General features: G+C 39.7%; 1 protein-coding gene across 7 annotated transcripts in view; it reads right to left on the bottom strand.

Annotated features, from left to right (window-relative positions):
- The window catches only part of LOC110077731 (PALM2-AKAP2 fusion protein), a 125,548-nt gene that overhangs the window by 49,264 nt on the left and 55,005 nt on the right, over positions 1–21,279 (bottom strand). Inside the window, exon 1 of one of the 7 annotated variants that reach the window (XM_078384865.1) lies at positions 18,217–18,291. The exons of the other annotated variants lie outside the window; for them this stretch is intronic. Coding sequence (XP_078240991.1) covers positions 18,217–18,276 — 60 coding nt within the window. The 5' untranslated portion in view covers positions 18,277–18,291. Of the gene's footprint in view, positions 1–18,216; positions 18,292–21,279 lie in introns of those variants that run through there. 7 annotated transcript variants of the gene reach the window in all.

Here is a 21,279-nt window from a genome sequence, read left to right as displayed (position 1 = left end):
ACAGAATGCGGATCAGTGGTCATTTTAGAGAGCAATAATAAGCAGTTGTGACTTTATTTTAAAAAATCAATTAAGCTGGATAGAGATTCCTATTGGACTCATGCTGACGAAAACCAAAAACAACCCGCTTATGTAGTAATCGGTTTGGTGGGCAGCTCCTATTTATTGAGCTCTTTTGTCTATTAAGATTGCAGGGTGTGGTATGGTAGTGAAGTTTTCTTTTTTGTTTCATAAATGTTGGCAATTTCCTGCTCATTCCCTTCCCTTCTTGTACTTAATAACAATAACAATTACATGCTGTCAAGTCAATTGCACTGAATGCCAACTCTTTTTAGGGTTTTCTTGGCATATGAGTACTGTATTCAGAACTGGTTTATCATTACCATCTCTTTGGGGGGGGGTGCTCTGGGAGTGTGCAGCTTGCCCAAGGTTACATGGGCTGCCTCCACTCCTGGGGTACTGCTGGAGGAATCAAAACTCACCTATGGCTCTGTGACCAGATAATTGTGGGTCTGATCAGATGGCAGGTAAGGATTGCAGCTGATCACAGTGGAAAGAGTCTGTTTTGCTGGGAGCAATCTCCCTTAAAGTGATTTTTTTTCTGTCCGTGCAGGGATCACTCCAGCCCTATATCTCGATCAAAAAGGTCTAGCTTGGGTATGGATCAGGGCTGGACTATTTTGTGATCTCCAGTGTGTCATGTGATCACCAGCAAATAGCTGACATTGGACCATGCCACAAGTAGTCTAACTTTCCCCAACTGACTTGCACTTTCATTAAGCTACCCAGTCAGTCTTCATATACTGTACTTGGGTGAAATTTTACATTACAAATAGCAAACAAGAAACCCACACGCAACTTAGATAATGGGAGACACAACACTTGGAACAACAGTTTTAAATCTTTTTCATTCTTGGGGCCAAATTTGGTCTTCATAGAATTGGTCAATTTCATCCTCTTCAGCATTGGTGGTTAGTGCATAAACCTGGATGACTGTGATGTTGAAAGGTCTGCCTTGGATTTATATTGAAATCATTCGATCATTTTTGAAATTGTATCCCAGTAATGAGAGTGAAAGAGGAGAGTGCAAAAAACGGTCTGAAACTCAACATCAAAAAAACTAAGATCATGGCCACTGGTCCCATCACCTCCTGGGAAATAGAAGGGGAAGATATGGAGGCCGTGTCAAATTTTATCTTCCTGGGCTCCATGATCACTGCAGATGGAGACAGCAGCCCTGAAATTAAAAGACGCCTGCTTCTTGGGAGGAAAAGCAATGACAAACCTAGACAGCATCTTAAAAAGCAGAGACATCACCTTGCCAACAAAAGTCCGAATAGTCAAAGCTATGGTTTTTCCTGTAGTGTTGTATGGAAGTGAGAGCTGGACCATAAAGAAAGCAGACTGCCAAAGAATTGATGCCTTTGAATTGTGGTGCTGGAGGAGACTCTTGAGAGTTCCCTGGACTGCAAAGAGAACAAACCTATCAATTCTAAAGGTAATCAACCCCGAGTGCTCATTGGAAGGACAGATCCTGAAGCTGAGGCTCCAGTACTTTGGCCATCTCATGAGAAGAGAAGACTCCTTGGAAAAGACTTTGATGTTGGGAAAGTGTGAAGGCAAGAGGAGAAGGGGACGACCGAGGATGAGATGGTTGGACAGTGTCATCGAAGCAACCAACATGAATTTGACATAACTCCGGGAGGCGGTGGAAGATAGGAGGGCCTGGCATGCTCTGGTCCATGGGGTCACGAAGAGTCGGACACGAATAAACGACTGAACAAAAAAATCCCAGTACAGCTTTTCCTACACTTTTGCTGACTATGAGGGCTACTCCGTTTCTTCTACGGGATTCTTCCCCACAATAGTAGATATGATGATAATCTGAGTTGAATTCGCCCATTCCCATCCATTTTAGTTCACTGCCGCCCAGGATGTCAAGGTTTATTCTTGCCATCTCCTGTTTGACCACATCCAGCTTACCAAAGTCCATAGATCTTACATTCCAGGTTCCTATGCAGTATTTTTCTTTGCAGCATCGGACTTTCCTTTCTCTTCCAGGCACATCCACAACTGAGCATCCTTTCGGCTTTAGCCCAACCACTTCATTAGCTCTGGAGCTACTTGTCCTTGTCCTCCGATCTTCCTCAGTAGCATGTTGGACACCTTCTGACCTGAAGGGCTCATCTTCCAGCATCATATCTTTTAGCATTTTGTTTCTGTCCATGGAGTTTTCTTGGCAAAGATATTGGAGTAGCTTGCCATTTCCTTCTCCAGGTGGATTGCGTTTAGTCAGAACTCTTCACTATGACCTGTCCATCTTGGATGTCCCTGCACGTCTTAGCCCATAGCTTCTCTGAATTACTCACGCCCCTTCGCCAGAACAAGGCAGCAATCCTTGAAGGGTTTTCTTTCTCCACCTGCTGTATTTCCAGTAATCCATGGCCTCAATTTTTTTTCTGGCAAATATAATCTGTTCACATTGCTCTAATTCATTTTGGGTCCAATATACTATTTCAGCTTGGTGTCTTAATTTCTGGACTTCCAATGTGTTTATGACTTTGATTGTATTTCCAGCATTCAATTTTGATTTTAAGATTTTCTGCACTCATTTTATGATGACTTTTAATCAATTCTTTAACTTTTGTGTGCAGGATGTTATCTGCTTCTACTATCCTAAGTTATTTATAATTTTGATTGCTTGATCGCATTTTTATAATATTGCCATTTTAACTCTATTCCATCTAGTTTTTGGATCTTGCCACATTGTACAGAGCTGCACACTTGTCAGTGCCAAATTTCATTTGAATATCTTCACTAAATATTCTGACTGTGTCTAGGAAAGTAAACAACAACAACAACAGCAACAACAACAACCATGAATTGGGCTGTTTTGTCGTTCCTTTCTGGGTGGTTCAGGGAAACACAGCTGCCCAAAACAAAATGAAACTATTACTGGAGTTGGCAATTCGTATTTGGGCTATAAATCAGACATCCCAAATCCAATTTTCACCAAACCTGGACCGACTCTTGGAAGACTCTCCTCTCCATCCCTTCAAAGTTTGGCAAAAAATGGAGTTGGGGTGTTGAAGTTATAGCCCCCAACGCAGGTCCAACAAGGAAAAGGCTCTAGCCAGCTGCTAAAGAGCACTTTCCTAGGGGACCTGATTTTTTTGGGTGGGGCTAAAATTTGGATGTCCCAAGTCCAATATTCGCCAAACATGGAGAGAGTGAGGAAGAGATTCAGCAGAAGACTCTCTACAAGTTTGGCATCTCTAACCCACGCAGGGGAAATTCTACAGCTCATGGAAATCCCAAATCACACAAACCACAAAAACTTTTTGTCAGAAAGTTTGTGGTTCGTAGTTCTTGAATAGCAACAAACCACAAACCCTACTGCTGTTTTTCTGGTCCATGCCCATCTCTAGTCCTGACAGAACATGAAAGGGACTTAATGTAAGTGGGCAACAGGTGTTTAACAGCCCATTCATTTGGTTAAAGAAGATTAGGGAAATCAGTTAGCCTAGCATACCTCTTCAGAAAACCATGCTTTGCTCCCCTGCAGCTTGAAAATACTCAGTCTGACTCTCAAGTACACCCAGAGTCCATTTAGCACCCGAGGATGCTGTGCTGGGATTCTAACACTCTGTGCATGTCCTAAGCAATATTAGTTCTTCACTAAGGTGTGAGAATAGCTAGACTAGATTAGCTTTTATTATTTTCTAGTATGTTGCCTGCCAACATGCTGTAAGGCTGTGTCCACATTTTCTCTCACTTTTTGAAAACCTGTTTCATGTAACTATTTGAACTTTTGCCTGATCCTTCTGATTTGTTTCTCCCCCCTTTTCTTTTTAATAAACTACAAAACTGTTTCAAGCATGTTTTTATTATTATTATTATTATTATTATTATTATTATTATTATTATTATTATTATTATTATTATTATTATTATTATTATTATTATTATTATTATTATTATTATTATTATTATTATTAATAATAATAATAATAATAATAATAATAATAATAATAATAATAATAATAATAATAATAATAATAATAATAATAATAATAATAATAATAATAATGTAGAATATACCAAATGGGCAGGATATAAATCGAACAAATAAATAAATAAAATAAAAATATTAAAATATAAAAAGAAAAATAATGAAAACAGGAGTTTACGCAGAATTCTTGCATTTCAAGGACACATGACATTTGTATACATGACATACTCTACATTTTATGCTAAACATACTATTCTATGCTTTAAATTGACTTGACCTTTTGAAATAAATGCTCTGCTCATTCCTAAATTATTCTATCTTATTCTTAGTCCACATTTTTACTCTTTCAACATCTGCTTTCTATTTATGAGTATTTACAGCATTATTTCTGCACTATTTGTTTAAATAGTCAAAATAATTTCCCCACTTCTTTTCAAATTCTTCTATAGGTCTTCTGTTTATACGGTTTGTAAGTTTAGCTACTGTAGCATATTCATACATTTTTTTCTCTCCAATCCTCTGTTGGTGGGCACGTCTCTGTTTTCCAGTTTATAGCCATTATTGCCCTGGCTGTTGTTAAGATAGAATTAAACAGTTCTTGTGTGGACTCTTCCAGATTTTGTGGTGGTATTGCCAGGAGCATTGTCTCTGGCTTCATCTCCAATTCAACTTTTCAGGATTGTCCTCATTTCAGCATGAAATGTCTTTCCAGAATCACACATTTTGACTCAGAAAGTTACAGCTACTAAAACCAGTCCTAACCTCACCTAGCTGCTGAGGGTTTTGTTTTGTTTTGTTTTGTTTTGTTTTTGCAGTTTTTATTTGTACGAGTGTTGATAGCTACCTTGGCAAGGTGGGTGGTCTTAATCACAATACCTACCCTTGGTAATTTTGTTTTTATGTTAAACTCCCTGGAGCTCCTCTAAGTCTGGGAGACTAAGCAGGTGTTGAGGTAGTGAGAGGGTTCTGGTCAAAGCTCCACATTTTCCACCATATCTGACACTCTCTGGGCTTTACCATCCCAAGACAAGAGGCATGAGTACAGGTGAGCAGCTGTAAGAAGAGGGGCTTGACTGGAGACCCATGACACTATGTACAGTATAGCAGGGTCTCAACCAACCTAGGAGTGTTAACTTCATTTTTAAATATGCCGAGGAAGAGACAAAGATTGGTCCTAAATGGGCTTACTCAGCATTAAGTCATAATCTCTTCAACACAGTGTACAGCAAAAATCAGTGACTGTGACTGATCCTCAGTATGCTCTCCCATACAAGTCTTATATACATACCCCAGGACAACATACATAGCAATTATGAAGAATGCATGCGTGCGTAAATTAATGCCTCCTCTTTAAAACAATCTGAGTATTGTAACTAAGAACAGATTAGCCATGGATTTTATTTATTTAATTAATAATAACTGTGGGTGGTCAAGTCAATTCTGACTTACAGAGACTCTTTTCATGATTTTCCTGGTAGAGAGTACTCAGAAGTGGGCTACCAATCCTTTCTTCTGGGTGTTTGCCCTGGGATTGTGCAGCCTGCCTGTGGCCACACAAGCTGGCTCTTCTGGGATGCACAGTGGGGGAATTGAACTCCCAACCTCTGGCTTCACAGTTATGTGGATACCTAATTCAATGAGTATCCAGCCAGCAGTTTTATTTATTAGCTACATTTGTATCCTACTTTGCCTCAGTGAGTCATCCTTTCCCACCATTTTATCTTTGCAACAACCCTGCGATGAACATCCAAGCTGTAAGAACAAGTGGCCCAAGATCATCTACTGAATTTCATAACTTGCAAGACCTTGAACCAAGGTTTCCCAAGTCCCAATCCAGCATTCTAATCACTATACAGTACTGCATTGCCTGATTTGAAACAGTAAGAACTGATTTGCACATTCAAACTTCTTTCAAGCTACAGTAGGTTTCCATTTTATACTTGGATATCTGGGCAGGGAATTATAATGAAGGCAAACTGAAATCTACACATTAGGTTAAGTCTCACAGCTTTTATCAAAGAATGTTGGCTAAAGTCCCCAAACCCTATAAAACTTCAGTTCCTTGGAGAGAGGGATTGATTTCCAAATGGGTGCTTTTTAGAAGCAGGTTGTGATTCATAACTACATTAAAACATGCAAGCAAGCAAACACACAAACAATATGAACACTGTAGTAAAGGCATGGCAGATTTCCCACATGGGGCTCATGTGCATAATGGGTTGGAAGGAAAAGTATAATTCCTAACCTTACAAATTAGAGTGTATTGCAATAATTTATATCCAGCAAAATCAATTATGTGAAATCCTTAGACTATAAAATAAAAGTTCTGAAAATAATAAAACAATATTTTATTTTCAGCATCCAATATGGTTGCTTATTTTCTGGCAGAAGGAACACACAATGTTCAGCTTCACCTAATTTTCCAGGACCAAAAGCTGTTTTTTTTTTTTTAAGAAAGAGTTGCCCACAATTGAAAACACCCTAAGGTACCTGAAGTTGGTTTAATAGGACAGGAAACCAGGCCAAGAAAGACATTTACATGCTAATGCAATTATAAAGTAGATTGGAAAATGTTGTCTCCACAGAACAGCGAAAGAAAAATCTTTTGGGGGGGGTATAGGGAAAAAGAGGTCATCAAAGTATATTCTCTCCTCCAAATTAGTTTGCTTCCACTGTACTTATACAAAACACTTATATAAGTGAAAGACATTTTTTACAGACAAGAGGCATCTTCAGTTACAGAAATAGGATGTTTGTATGAACGACAGTGGAGCCCTTACTTGAATAACAGAATTCTGATAGAAAGAAATATATTTCCTTAATATTCAATGGGTTTAAAAAAACCCCACACATACAAAATATATTTTTAGAATTTTTTTTCATTTTTGGCTCAAATTTATAATCAAATGTCACATCTAGTTCAAAATATACAGAAAGTTTGTTTTCTTGGGTGCTACTGAGTTTTGGCTTTATTTATCTTGATTCAGGTTGCATCACTACCCTCTCCTTCAGTTTGTCCTCTACATTTTGAATCTATGTACCACTTTACATACTGCATAGAACTCCATAGTAATGGTACTCCTGTGCTACATTTCCAATAAAAAAAGGAACATCTCTGCACATAGAAGAATGGCAAAATGTGGATAATATTTTAATTTAGTCCTTCATCTGGGGTCTTATTTTGTTGTGGTGGGTTTTTCAAAGAGGAACTTTTAAGCAGATGCAGAATGGTCTGGATGGAAGTGCATAGGTGACCTAACTGCAGGCCACTTGTAGTCTTCTATCCAGAAAGATTAGGTTTTTAAGCAGCAGAACTGCTTAAAACATAATGTGGCTGAACACATTATTTACATGCAGATGGCTCCAAGTCCAATAGCTAGCCTCTCCAGGTGAAAGAATTGCCTGGCAGGTGATGGGAAGGACTTCTGCCTGAGAACACTGGTGAGATGCATAAGATAACTATTGGAGTTTTATTTCCAATCTCTCATACTGCCTGTAGTTTGTTTCACTGGGAGGGATTTTTCTGGGCTGGGGTGATTGTCTATCCAGCCCTAAACAATCATTTCTTCCAGCCTTTTGATTTGTCTCTCTGCACAGTGCCCCCCTCTTCTTTCCTAGGTTGAAAGCAGTCAGTTGGTTTTGTTTGCTGTTGATCAGTTCAGTTGGTTGCTAAGTATACTGTATAGGCAGCAAAGAAAGTAGCATACTCAAGTCTGTAATGTTCAAGCAACTGTAAGTAAAGAAACGGTTTCATTCTTTCTCCCACAAATGGCTCAAATTGAATCATTAAGACTTTAAGTGCCAGTAAATGAGAAAGGGAAGGACTCTGGGGCACTTGTAGCTATTCTCTGTGGATCTCTGTACTTCTGCTGTGTAGCAAGAAGAAAATTTTACCGGAAATTCAAAACTCTCAACAATAACAATGGGATAAATAGTCAAATAGTTTGACATTATCTCCCCAATATGATGGGTTTTGGTGCACCATCTCTCTCCATCTCCCGTCAGCTTCTTCCCACGGCACCATCAGTTTCTCCCATTTATGTGCCAGGAGTTCTCAACTCAGATCCATTCCCATCCTGGAGGAAGGATCTCTTCTTCTTTCCCTCTGCAGCCCCTGCTTCTGCCTCCTCCCTCCCTTCTGCCTCCCCTTTTTCTACCTCTCCTTTTCCTCCATCAATCACTGTCCTCTCCTTTCTTGCCTCCTGTAACTGTCATTCTCCTTCCCTCCACTTTTGAGTTTCCTCCTCCCCTTTCTCTAGGGGTCTCCCTGATCCCACTTTTCTTTAGTTTCCATCTCTTTAGTCCTGTTCTGTCCTCCTCTTCTACCGGTTGGGTGGATGGTGCTTTGGCGGAGACGTTTTCAGATAAAACAGTTATAGGACATCACTTGGACATGTAACATGCAGTGGTATGCATAGCAGGCAATATATACAGCTCTTCATATGTTGTCGTCAGACTCAAATTCCTATCCATCTCATTTGATATGAATTTGAGTGCAACCATATCTAAAGGGCCAGTAACACTTCCATAATGTGACTGTCCTATTATTCTGAATGTGTCTAATATATCTCTAATCTATCTGTCACAGCCAGATGTATTAAAATATATTAAATAGAAAGCACAGAATGGTTAAAGTATTCATTTTCTGTTTTTCTTCCTTTATTCATATGTGGAAGTGTCATAGGGAGTAAATGTCTCAAAACAAAGAAAAGGTATTTTTATCCAGCATTTTGTATCTTGTACTTTTAAAAACTCTGGTAATTATAATGAACTGATACAGACATTTTTTAAAAATTATTTCAGAGCTATAGTAAATGGAAATATTGTAAGTTCTAGATCAAAAACCATGTAAAATGGAAATCTAACCATGATTTCCAATTTCTCCCCTGAAATAAAGATGAAGGATGACAGGAGAGCAAAGCATAATCCATCTGGCAATTAGGAACTTCTTTAGGTGAGGGTGTTGGATACTCAGGCTAGACAATAATATGCTTAAATTGCTTACTGATTAATTAGTGCTGCTACTGACATCTTGCAGGGTTTTTTTTTCTTTCCAGTTTGAAGGGAGGACATGCCTTAAATGGGATTAGGAAGAGATCATGATTGAGTCAGCTGTTACGGGGTAAACCGTGGGGTAAACCGATGAATCAGAAGCTATGTTGTTAGCACCTCACGTTTACTGTTGGATAGACAGGCCAAGGACAGAATTTGTCATTCTTTACAGAGTCTGTGATTTCCCACGGTCATCTAAATATAACCAGAGACTACAAAAATTATTTTGGGGAGCCATATAACTCCCACAACTCCACAGACATGCTTGTGTGGGGGGTGTGTCTTCTGGCATTATAATTTTTTTTTAAAAAAACCCTCTAAAGTTACTTTAAAGTGTAATTTACTAAAGTGACCAACAGGATTTCAGCTGTAGTGTTATTTTTCAGTAGGATTATTAAAGGCTCTCACTGTAAAGAGTTCTTTTCACCAGTATTTCTGTGAGAAACAGCATATACTTATTCCGATTAATAATTGCTAAATATGTTTTTTTTTCTGATTGGGGGAACTGTATTTTAACAAGCTTTTTTGCCACATTCATTTTTTGGCTTGTGCTTACTTGGTTTATTTGAAAGTACAAAGAACCTCAAAGAATGCTATAAACAGAATGCTATTAATGTGACCTCTTAAACAAAAACAAATGTTTCTGGTCCCCACAAGCTTCATGTGTTTATTTTATCCAGGCAGGCTAACCTTTCAATTATGCAATAAGATAGGAGCCTGCCAGACTCTCTACAAGATTTCCTCCCTCCTTTAAAATGCAGGGGATCCGTCAATTCAGAAAATAATTGCAGGGTAAAATAGAAGGCCGCAGCTAACAAAGCAAGAGGCAGCTAAATCTTATGAATGTTTACACAGAAATCCCACTGTTTTCAAGGGAACTTATTCTCAGAAATAAGTATGCAGAGGGTTACAATCTCTATGTTTAGGATACTTCTAGATCTTTCTCATATTTGGCAGATGTACAGATTCATCTACAACAGGAGTCTTCTTGACATATTTCCCCAAAGAAATGTTTCTATGGGAAGGATATTACATTTTTCTTAAAAATGGCATTCTTCATGCAGTCCTCCATAGACTTTGCAAGTACAGTGGTGCCTCGCTAGACGATTGCCTCGTGGGACGAAAAACCTGCAAGACAATTGGCTTTTGCGATCACTATGGTGCCTCGCAAGACGGTTTTTTCTGTGACCGTACTTCACAAGACTTTTTTTTAAACCGATGCTTCGCAAGACTTTTTTTTTAGACCGATGCATAGACGATTTTTTTTACAAGACAATGATTTTCGCAGAACGAATTAAAATCGTCTTGCGAGGCACCACTGTAAAAAAAAACTATGGAATCCATGTGAATTGCACATTTGAACCAGGTAGTGTCCATGGGGTCACAAAGAGTCGGACATGACTAAACGACGATGAGTGTCAATCACATAAGTGAGATACCATTCCTGTTTATATTTCTGCCATTCCAAATAATTACTTTCCTTTTTTCAATGAAATGTGCCAGGCAGAAGGATAAGGGCTTCTTTCAGTGCCACTCAAGTGTGTGACCTAGACTTTTAAAAAAAACCAAAGAAACAAAACAAATCTAAAGAAACAGAACAAATCTAAAGTTCCAGTAGCAATGTTCCACCAATATGGGATTGATCTGCCCCCATTGTGTCCCCTTTGGATATTCATAGGTAAATGAATCATAGGTATCACTCGTAGTTGTGAACTTTTAGCAACTGATCAAAAACATTTGCAACATGTGAAATCTAGCAGAGCATATTTCCCTTCAATGGGAAAACTCCTCAAGAGAACTTCAGGTAATTTATGGTTGGTCCATATACAGATAAAAAAAAATTAAGGGCAGCATTCCCTATATTGTACCTATTTACCCTTGAAATACATTTATTCCCAAGAACTATGAGTTTATTAAGTTTTATTTAAGCACCACATAGAGTTACACTGCAGAGCCTAGTGTAGAATGAATGCAACCAGAGGACAGGAATAAAGCATAAAGATTGCACATTCACCAGAGCACAGGTTGCTGTCCTCTGAAGATGCCGGCCTCAGAGACTGGCGAAACGTTAGGAAGAACAACCTTCAGAACACGGCCAAAGAGCCCGAAAAACCCAGAACAACCATTAGATCCCGGCAGTGAAAGCCTTCGTGAATACATTACACATACAATTTTCACCTTAATTTATCATACACATACACTCAGGAAGAGAATTTACTTCAGCTGAGCACAGCAAAACTACCTAGCAAGTCTTCTGAGGTGTCAGTTTCATTTAAAATGTGTTTCCGGGGCCTAAACTTAACACGACGGTCATAGTAGTGTCAGGATTTTTAGCCACCCCTTCATTGGTCTGTCCAGTGCAGAAAGCCATGTTCTGAAGGGCTTTCCAGTCCTCCAGAGCAGGCTTTTAGATTTTTATGGTGCATGTTTTCTCTATAAAGAAATCAACAGGCTTGAGTTTACAAGAGTTGAGGAGAGCCATTAAGGACAGAACATTTTGGATCTCTCTCATTCATAAGGTGACCATAAACTGGAGATGATTTGATGGCTTGTAACAACAACAACTATGAGATACTTCTATAAAAAAATACCTTTCTTCCTCCCCAGTTCAAGTCAATGTCCAAAACAACATGCAGTTCCTTATCCAGTACTCTGCATCCCTACCAACTAGGAGATAACATAATCAGGAACACCTCAGCCATGTTTTCCTTGAAATAAAAGAACAATTCTTTATCTAAACATGTGGTTGTCATACCTGCCTAAGAAGTAACATTTCTTTCATGTCTTTGGGGTATATCCACTAACTTTTTCCATACATGAAAATTCCAAGGTCTCAGATAACAAGACACTATCCCTTAATTTGCATCTTCATCTCAAAAACTGGTAGCAAACTGCAGCATTAAAAGAAGCAGAGACTTAAAATAATCTGATCATTGACCTATAGTGACTGCTCCCTCTGAGTATCTGATCTGATGACTGCAGACTATGAAGGTGTAATGTCAGCTCATAAACTTGTAATAATCCTGTTTTGCATTACAAGCACAGTAAGAATGGCTGGGGATGGAAATGCTTTCAAAGTCCCAGTGAATTGGAAGGAATCATACTCTGAAACAATTTTCTTAACATCAATGATACTAATTATATTAATTTTATTTTTTTTGTCTAAACAAATGTACCTGAAGGTTAAAAAAAATGCAAGGCTACAACAATAGTTGAGCAATAAAGAATTATCACTTTACCTAATCATTTTAAAGAAGAGAGTGAGAAATAAACTGGGTCAGAAAATAAAACTAAAACAAATAGATGCCATTTCTGTATATGTATACATGCTAACCACAGGCTGATATGGATCCTGGGAGGTGGAGGAAAATGTTTGCCCCTCCATAATCAAATGTATCTATGTGTGAAAGAGCACATGTGTATGGTGAGAACATGGGAGCTACATGAATTTTTCCAGAAAGATTAACCTATGCCGCCCTCATTGTCCGTCACTATCAATAGCAGAAGTATTGGGTTCAACTCTAGATCCTTTGGAGATCAAATGAAAAATCTCTGGCTGAGTTGACTGGATTTCTGCTGATGATCTGCAGATCCATGAGAACTGACAGGTGCATCTCAGGTAAGGAGTCAAAATAAGGTTATATCTGATATTGATGCTTCAGGGTCCCCCTTTTCAACAATGGCTGTGTGATCCTAAAAAAGCTTATTGAAAACAATATCCAATGAAACCAAACACATATGGAAATCTAGTTGAGCCTATGCATTTTAGAATAAGAGAATTTAAAGATGGGTATTAGGGGAGAGATATAATTCTTTGTCTGCAAGCTTCTAAAAACATATTATCCTACCAACAACACATGAAGCTGAACAACAAATGAAGCCAGTAGCCCACCATCCCAATACTGTAATCCCAGGGAACAAAACTGGGACCTTCTGCCACTGGGATGCATCGCATGCAACCTAAGGGCTTGCATGAACCTCCACACTGTTTTTTCTGGCCCCCAGGACACTGAAATCGTTTTCAGTGTCTTGGGGGCCAGAAAAACAGTGTGGAGGTTCATGCAAGCTCTTAGATTGGTGAAAAAGTGAAAATAAAATAATTAAAGCAACATTTTACTCAAATGGGTTTCAATGTTCATTTCTATCTTGCATTAATAGCTCTTTCTAGCTTCCCCCTTTTTCTTGCCTACAGCCCAGAGGCATGCAGCCTGTAGAGGACCCCAGTGTGTACAGGGGACTTGTGGAGGTTCCCCATCCCTGTTCAGCAATGCAGAATCTTTAGAGAAAGCACAAGCAGTGGTTCTTTCTCAGCTGCTTGCTGGAAGGGAAGATCCGTCCAGCTGAATAACCGCAGTATGTTAAACATGAATGTGTGCTTGATGATAAACTAGAAGCCTCGATTATTACAGAATGTAGCTGCTAGAAGGATAACTAGCACAGCCTACTTCACCTATATAATGCTTAAGTTAAGATGTTCATTAGCTGCCTTCCATTCTGATTCAAGGTCCTGATGCGGATGCAAAAATGACTTGGTGTTCAAATAGCCACATAATACCTATGAAACCCTTTACTGTGAACCTTCTCCATCAAAGGTATGAAGATCATCGACATAGATATGGAAAGGAAATCAGCAAAAGTGAGCTAGTCATGAAATGCGTGACCAGCATGCCTGTTTTAAAATTTTATATACAGCTGTCTAATTTGATGGTTCTCTCCCCTGCCTTTTTTTTTTTTTTTTTTTGGTTATACGTCACTCCAGAAGCCAGTATGATGACAGACAATCCAAGCATGTTTTTAATAAATGCAGTATTGTAAATACTAGTGCAGTAATTTAGAACAGAGAAATGTTATGCAGGAAAGGTTGAGCACTCCTTTCCTTGTGTTGCTTCTCTGTTCTCTGCTGCTTTGGGGACAAACAGGAAGAGCAGTGAAGAGGAGGAGAAATTAACTGCCTTTTTCTTTAAAAATGAAAAAGAAGATCAATACGCCTCCCCCCCCCCCCGGTTTATTAAAACTGTTGCTTCGGGTTGTAGCAGGAGCAGGGAAACACTTTACTCCATGGTTTGGTGTTTGAACTTGGTAACAGAAACACACCCTAGCTTGTTTCCTTCTGTACAAGCCAGTGAGACAGCTGCTCCCTGTGCCCAGACATCATGCCCAACAAGCCAAGCGATTGGACAGCACTGTTCAATATCAATAAGGCAGTTCCCTGGCTTACTGTGATGTCTAGTCATTGCCTGGACTGAAAACATTTTCAGTGAAAACTCATGTTCTTTCTTAAACGAACAAACTATGCTGTAACAACAATGGATTTTAAGCACTCCAAGGTAACACTGGCTCTTTGCCAGTTTCTCAGTTTTAATCGTGTTTGTCATAACCTGCACGCTCTTGATTACCCTGATCTGGAAAATTTGGGGTGTCATCTTCTGATTTAGGATATTATTTCTGAATTATTTGGCACTTAAAAGCTAACAAATGATGTGGCCAGACAGCCTCAAAGGTACATACTTGATCACATTTGGAAAGGGTCATTTTAGGGAGCAATCTCCCATAATCTGACCCTTCCAGCCTATCCCTCAAATGTAGAAGCCTTAACCAAGCTGGACGTTTTTAGTTCAGCTTGGGTACAAATCAGGGTTGGGCTAGAACCCATTTTCCCATATGCATTGTGATCACTGGAAACAGACTGCCCCAGGCCTCACCATGAACAGCCCAAATTGCTATCTATTTCTCCATGTTATTACACCCAAATATAGGGGCTGAGGGCTAAAAACAGAAAAACAGGACTAGAAAGATTGGAGTTACAGCATTTAATGACCACTACATTCGCCCATTAAAAGGATAATGATAATTTACCTTAAGGCATGACAATAAAAATACTTTACAACTTACTAGTAACCCATCCATGATAAAGCATGATAAAATATTATAACAGCTTTCACCACTGTCAAAATAATTTCAATTCTATGGAGTGTTTCTTGCCTTTAGCGGTAAAGCTATATACGGTGGTGCCTCACTTAACGATTGCCCTGCTTTACAACGATCTTTTGGGGGAATTTCGCTTAGCGATGATTGGTTCCCTGCTTCGGGAACCGATTTTCGTTTTACGATGATCAAAAACAGCTGATCATCAAGTTTTCAAAATGGCCGCCGGGTGCTTAAAATGGCTCCCCGCTGTGTTTAGGGACGGATTCCTCGCTATACAGGCAGCGAAAATGGCCACCATATGGAGGATCTTCACTGGACGGTGAGTTTTTACCCCACTGGAACGCACTGAAGGGGTTTCAATGGGTTTCAATGGGGTTTTAAATTTCGTTTTACGATGATTTCGCTTAACGGCGATTTTCCTGGAACAGATTATTGTCATTAAGCGAGGCACCACTGTACATGAATCTTCACTGAAACTCCTCAAAACATGCACTATGAACTGCAGTATAAGTATTGGCATGGTGGCCAGGATACTTGGCTGCCATAATTGTACCCCCCCCCTCTCTTTCACATATTGAAGCAAACTGTATTGATGGTTAAACCTTAGTATGTAATGTATACACCAGGACAGGATCCTTCAACATACATGGAAGTTTAGTCTGGAGTCTACCAGGCTAGTTTAGAGGTGATGCAGCTTATATAGCTCTATCCTGCAAGAGTGGAAAGCAGGCAGCAGAAGTGGATAGAGTTCACCATCTACTACTTGAGGCATCTGCCTCTCCCGGCCTTAACAGTATAGCTGGAACTTATTTAAAGGTATCCAGTAGTAGGTCTATTCTAGCTGGGTCTAGAGGGTGAACCAGATTTAGCCCTGAGAGTTATAAGAAACCATGCAGCATTTTACCCACTTATTCACTGAATTCTTGACTGAAACAAAGTGTAAATGTGGATTTTGCTCAACCTTGTCCCTCACACATTTGTGTACTTTGCAGCTTGCCCATTACGCTCAGCTTGTCCATTAAGCTCAGCATACTTCAGAGTAAACATACCTAATAGTTATAACCGTGTTAAGTCCTAGTCACATCTTAGGTTGCATTTTGAAGACTACTTCACCACATTTCTTTTTCTTTCCTTTTTTAAAAGTTAGCACAGTTATTATCAAGTCCCTTCCGTGCAGATAACCTCCCCTTAATCTCATTTAGAAGGCAGACAGGTGCATTAAACAATTTAAGGAACTAAGAATCATTTGCCTCCCAGGGGCTGCTGTAATGCATCACCTGGAATGAGACACTTTAAAGCCTGAGGCCACACCTCCCTCCCTTGGCTTTGCACTGCACTGAAAAATCACATGGGGATATCACATGCTGCAAATGCAGGGATATCCAACTAGCACTGGGTGTTTGGGCAAAAAAGGGCTCTTTTGGATGTAGAATGTCTGCCAATTTTACTTCTTAATCTTCCACGTGTGTTCTGTGCTGTCAAAACGACTTATAGTGACCCTAATAGAGCCTTCAAGGAAAGTGAAATATTTAAGGAGTGGTTTTTCCAGTTCCACTCCTCCAGTGAGTTTTCATGGCCAAGTGGGGATTCGAACCCTGTTCTCCAGTATCCTAGTCGGTCACTCTGTCCACTATACCATACTAGGAATCATCACTCTTCTATATCGATTCATGAAGGATTGGAATCAGCACCTCCTGGTAGGACCTGCAGTTTTCTGGATCCTATTGCTACTTCCCCATCATTGTTTACTTAGATTCACCTTGAGGAGATGCCTTTTGAGGCCCCCTCGCATTCAGCCAGCACCTGCCTATTCCACCATCCTTCATGCCACAGTTGGTTCCAGTTGTCCTTGCACAATGACAAAAGGGTGTGGGTTGCTCCCGGCACTATCAGATGCCTTACCTGTATGTAGTTCACTTTGACCTACCCATAACTGTACTTGTATGTAGCCTGACAGACTGTCCTGAACCAACAGCCTGAGAGACTGTCCTTAACTTTGGTCTAGATGGGAGGGGTATAAATTAAATTGAATTAAATAAAATAAATAAAAGTTGTTGGGAAATAAAACTTCTCTTCTTAGTGTGACAAGAAAATAAAAATGTGGCTGTTGGTGTTGGAGAGACTATAGTCAGAGAAGGGAGGATGTATTTCATTAAAATTTGGGGGTTACAGCACCCTCCTGTTCTGGTCTTCAACCATGTCTGCTGGCTAGATTAGTCTTGGTGAAAAGGTATGGCTATACAAAGAGGAGCCAACTTGATTAGTCCTGTTCAGGTATTAAGAACATCCGGTGTACTCAACTCAGGAAGAGTGCACATGCCACTGCATCCCTTCCGCTGTCTCTTTCTCTACTCAAATCCCAGAGTTTTCAGGGTTCTTACTCACGTGGAGGGTCTACTCTCTCACCCCACAGCAGGGACCATCACTCATTATGTGATGATAGACAGAAGAAGAGGGTGGGACGTGGTTCTCTCCTCCTCAGATGCTCAGTAAACCAGACATTCCAACACCTGAACAGGGCGAAAGCCAATGGCTAATGTCACAAGCGGGCAGAGAGCTGGACTAAGCCCCTCTGTCCCCATGTGCACCCTTGTAACTTTCTCCCACATCAGTGAAAACATGCCATTCATTCCTCTGTGGAAAGACGATCACGTGGGGAGGCGAACATGTCAAGAGGAAAGTGAGTTCTCTCCTTAGTCATTTGGTGGGCTTGGCTCACCTTCACAACATACAAAGGAGCATTTCTGCACATAGCTATACCTGCACTACAGTCCCTCCATTACCATCACTCGCTACCAGTCCCTGCACTATACAAGCCCTTGATGCAGTTTCTGTCTCTTGGGACAGACATTTTGCTTGTGAAATAAATAAACGACAGTAACATATTAAATAACAAAGTTTGGAAGGAAACATTTCTGGTTTGTACAAACATGATTCTGCCCTAGGAATTTAAAAGAGAAAAGAAACTAGCTCCTGATACAAGTTCTATAGATATAAAAACATTTTCCCCTTAAAATTTAACCTCTTCCAAACATCTCTTGTCTGAAATAAACTGGATAATATAGACTTCAGACTTACAAATATGGATATACCCTTACTTTAAAATCACAAAAAAACCTTGTTTTCACCCAACAGATAATCTCTACAACACATACATAGAGAGCATTCAACCTCTGAGGGGAGAAATGCAGTTCAGACAATACAATATAAAATCATTCTCTTACCCTTAATTCTTGTTCCATTGACAGGCAGAGCACCTGCCACGGTGCTGTGTATCTAAACATCTTTGGCAGTGTCACCAAGAACAACAAGTGGCAAAAGGCACACAGAATCTCTCAGCTTCCTGTATTAGTTTTCATTGGGAATACATAATATGAATGAATTTTTAAAATTTCTATTCCTCAAGGGTCTCTCTTTTGTGCTTGAATTACAAGCTGCAGAAACAACCATCCCATTTGCACCCAGGGGAACAGAATAAGTAATTCACTAAGAGGCTTTCTTCCCTGGGAAGAGCTTAGCTCAAACTCAATTAGCAAAAAATAGGATGATAGCCTCTGAAGGTCCCAGTTCTCTAAGCTTAGTTTTGACAATGGAAGGCTTGGGCCAGTTTAGATGGCACAGTAAACCACAGGAATTACCCAAAGCCTTTCTTAGACTCATATATTCTCTTCCTCATGATCACAAGGAAACTAAAAGTTTTCATCTCCTTTTTTGATTAAGCACAGCTTGATGGTTTGACTTCAAGAAATGTACCTACTCTTTACTATGGTTTCTTTAAAACAAACAAATTTTAACCACGTATTATGAAAACTGGTTAGTTCCAACAAACCACAGTTAAGACAAACCACAATTTAGGATTTAATGGAAGTAATGCTAAACTGTGCTTAAGTTAAAAAAAAGATTTGAAAACATCTTATTGGGGCCAGAAAGAGGTGGAGAGTCATAACGACATCTGAACTAGCTCTACAGCGCTCAGTGCCTTAATTTTAATAAGCAAATCTGCTTTAAAAACGAAGGCCAATACCCTTTTGCATAGTTCTGCCTGCACAACATAAGTGATCTCACAGGTGTGAAACGTTAATCACTACTTTAATCATCATCATCATCTTAGAACTGCAGAAGGGACCCTATGGATCAAGCCTGTGCCAAGAAGGCATGCTTGGGAATCAAATTCCCAACCTCTGGTTCTGCAGCCAGATACAGTACTTATGCCACTGAGCTATCCACCAGTTCTAGAGGAGCTTAGTGGTTAAACTGCAGTACTGCAGAGAAGACTCTGCTTGTGACCTGAGATCGAGCCTGGGTCCAAGTAGCTGGCTCATGGCTGACTCAACCTTCCATCCTTCCAAGGTTGACAAACTGAGTATCCAGCTTGGAAAGTTAAAGAGCACCTATCCAGACAAAGATCCTTGGGGAACTTATGCTGCTTAAATCCCACTGCTTAAAGAACTGCTTAAAGAATTATGTCCTCTACTTCTTGTTCTTCAACCAATTACTAGTTTATAACTTATCTTTAGGAAGACTTAATGAGTGCTAAATTTGTTTAGAGGATTTTGGTGGAGGGACTTCGTCAAAAGCCTTTTAAATGTCACATTTCGATACCTCTGTTGTCCTTCTTCACATGCTTGTTTAACTCTCTTAACTACTTCATTCCACTGCATCAGGTCTCTGCTACATCTGCTATATATACATGTGCATCAGGGGAAAACAAAACAAAAATAAAAATAAAGACAAAAATGTTATGGCATCTTAAAGACTAACTGCTGTATTTTACTGTGAGCGTTCATGGACAAGTCCACTTCCTCAGACTCGTCTATGAAAGCTCACATCAAAACACAGCAGTTAGTCTTTAAGATGCCATAACATTTTTGTCTTCTTTATTTTTATTCTGCCTGATATGCTACCATTATGTTTTCTTTGAAAACTAAGCAATTAAATTATGTCATCTTGACTTAAAAAGGTTTTTGACTAGTGGTTTGTGCCAGTTCCAGCCCCTCCTCCTCTGGTAGGCACCCCCCCCCATAGGCAGTACTGCAGCCAAAACTGTGCTCACGACCTGGGGTTCAATCCCAGGTAGCCGGCTCAAGGTTGATTCAGCCTTCTATCCTTCTGAGTACCCAGCTCACGGGGGGGGGGGGGGGGGCAGCCTGCATAATTAACTTGTAAATCGCCCAGAGAGTGCTTGAAGCACTATGGAGCGGTAAATAAGCAGCACACTTTGCTTTTGCTTTCTGCTTTGCAGTGCCCCAGGTTCCTCCTCCAGGCACTGCCTCTAAGTGGGTGCCTTCCAGAGAAGACCAGGCTGGGAAGTGCTGAACACCTCTTTGGTTGAAAAACAAACTGGCATTAATCACCCATTTTGGCGGTTCGTGGCCATCTCTATTTCTGACATTCCAAAAGAGATGATAGGGATATCTAAAGATTCCAAAAGCTGGCTCAGAATTTTGAGTGCAACTAATTGATCCTAGAAATGTTTCACATGACAACAGATTTTAATACTTTGCTCATGGAACACCATGTTACTTAATTTTGTGTCTAATACTGGCAATACTATAATCCTACTCATGGTTAATCTAAAAAAAACACTTTGAATTGTATGGTATGTGTCACATGGTATTAGTCACTAAAATGACTAAATTGAGGATACCGTACTTTGAACATGTTATGAGAAGGCAAGATTCAGTGGAATAGAGGTAAGGTTAGGAAAGGTTAGAGAAGTTGGAAAATAGGAAGGCTTAACATGAGATGGATTGTAAAGGAAGCCAAAGCCCTTAGTCTGCAGACTGAGCAGCAAGATTGTCAATGATGGGATTTTTTAGATGTTATTATTTCATAGAGTTGTTATAAATACGAAGTGACTTGATAGCACGTAACACATCTGCCAAAATTTCAGATACCAAAGAGTGGAATTGTCTCTTTGCCCTTACAAACCCTCAAACCCAATATCTATTTGCTTCCTTTATCTCTTGCAGCAAGTATCACTCCTTTCTCTTCAGTACCTATTTCAAGACACAGCTTTGTTTACAGAGACAGGAGCATACACATTCAACTGGAATTTGTTGCTTTGTAATATAAATAGGGAAGAGATTGTTGCTCCCTCCTTGAACTATGAAATGCCTTGGAACCACCACCAACTGTTGTTCTGTTTCTTTGCAAGCTTCGCAAGAGCTCTTAACAAAAATCCTGCTTCTTACATATGCTGGGGCAGGTGCAATGGTGTAAATCACAGCAGTGAATCACTGCATGTTAAAGGAGTCACCTGTTGTGTCCTCAACACATGCTAGTTG

Source organism: Pogona vitticeps, chromosome 2 (genome assembly GCF_051106095.1).
Source record: "Pogona vitticeps strain Pit_001003342236 chromosome 2, PviZW2.1, whole genome shotgun sequence".
Taxonomy (NCBI): domain Eukaryota; kingdom Metazoa; phylum Chordata; class Lepidosauria; order Squamata; family Agamidae; genus Pogona; species Pogona vitticeps.
The sequence above is the reverse complement of the archived record's forward strand: the minus strand, read 5'-3'. Positions and strand labels throughout refer to the sequence as shown.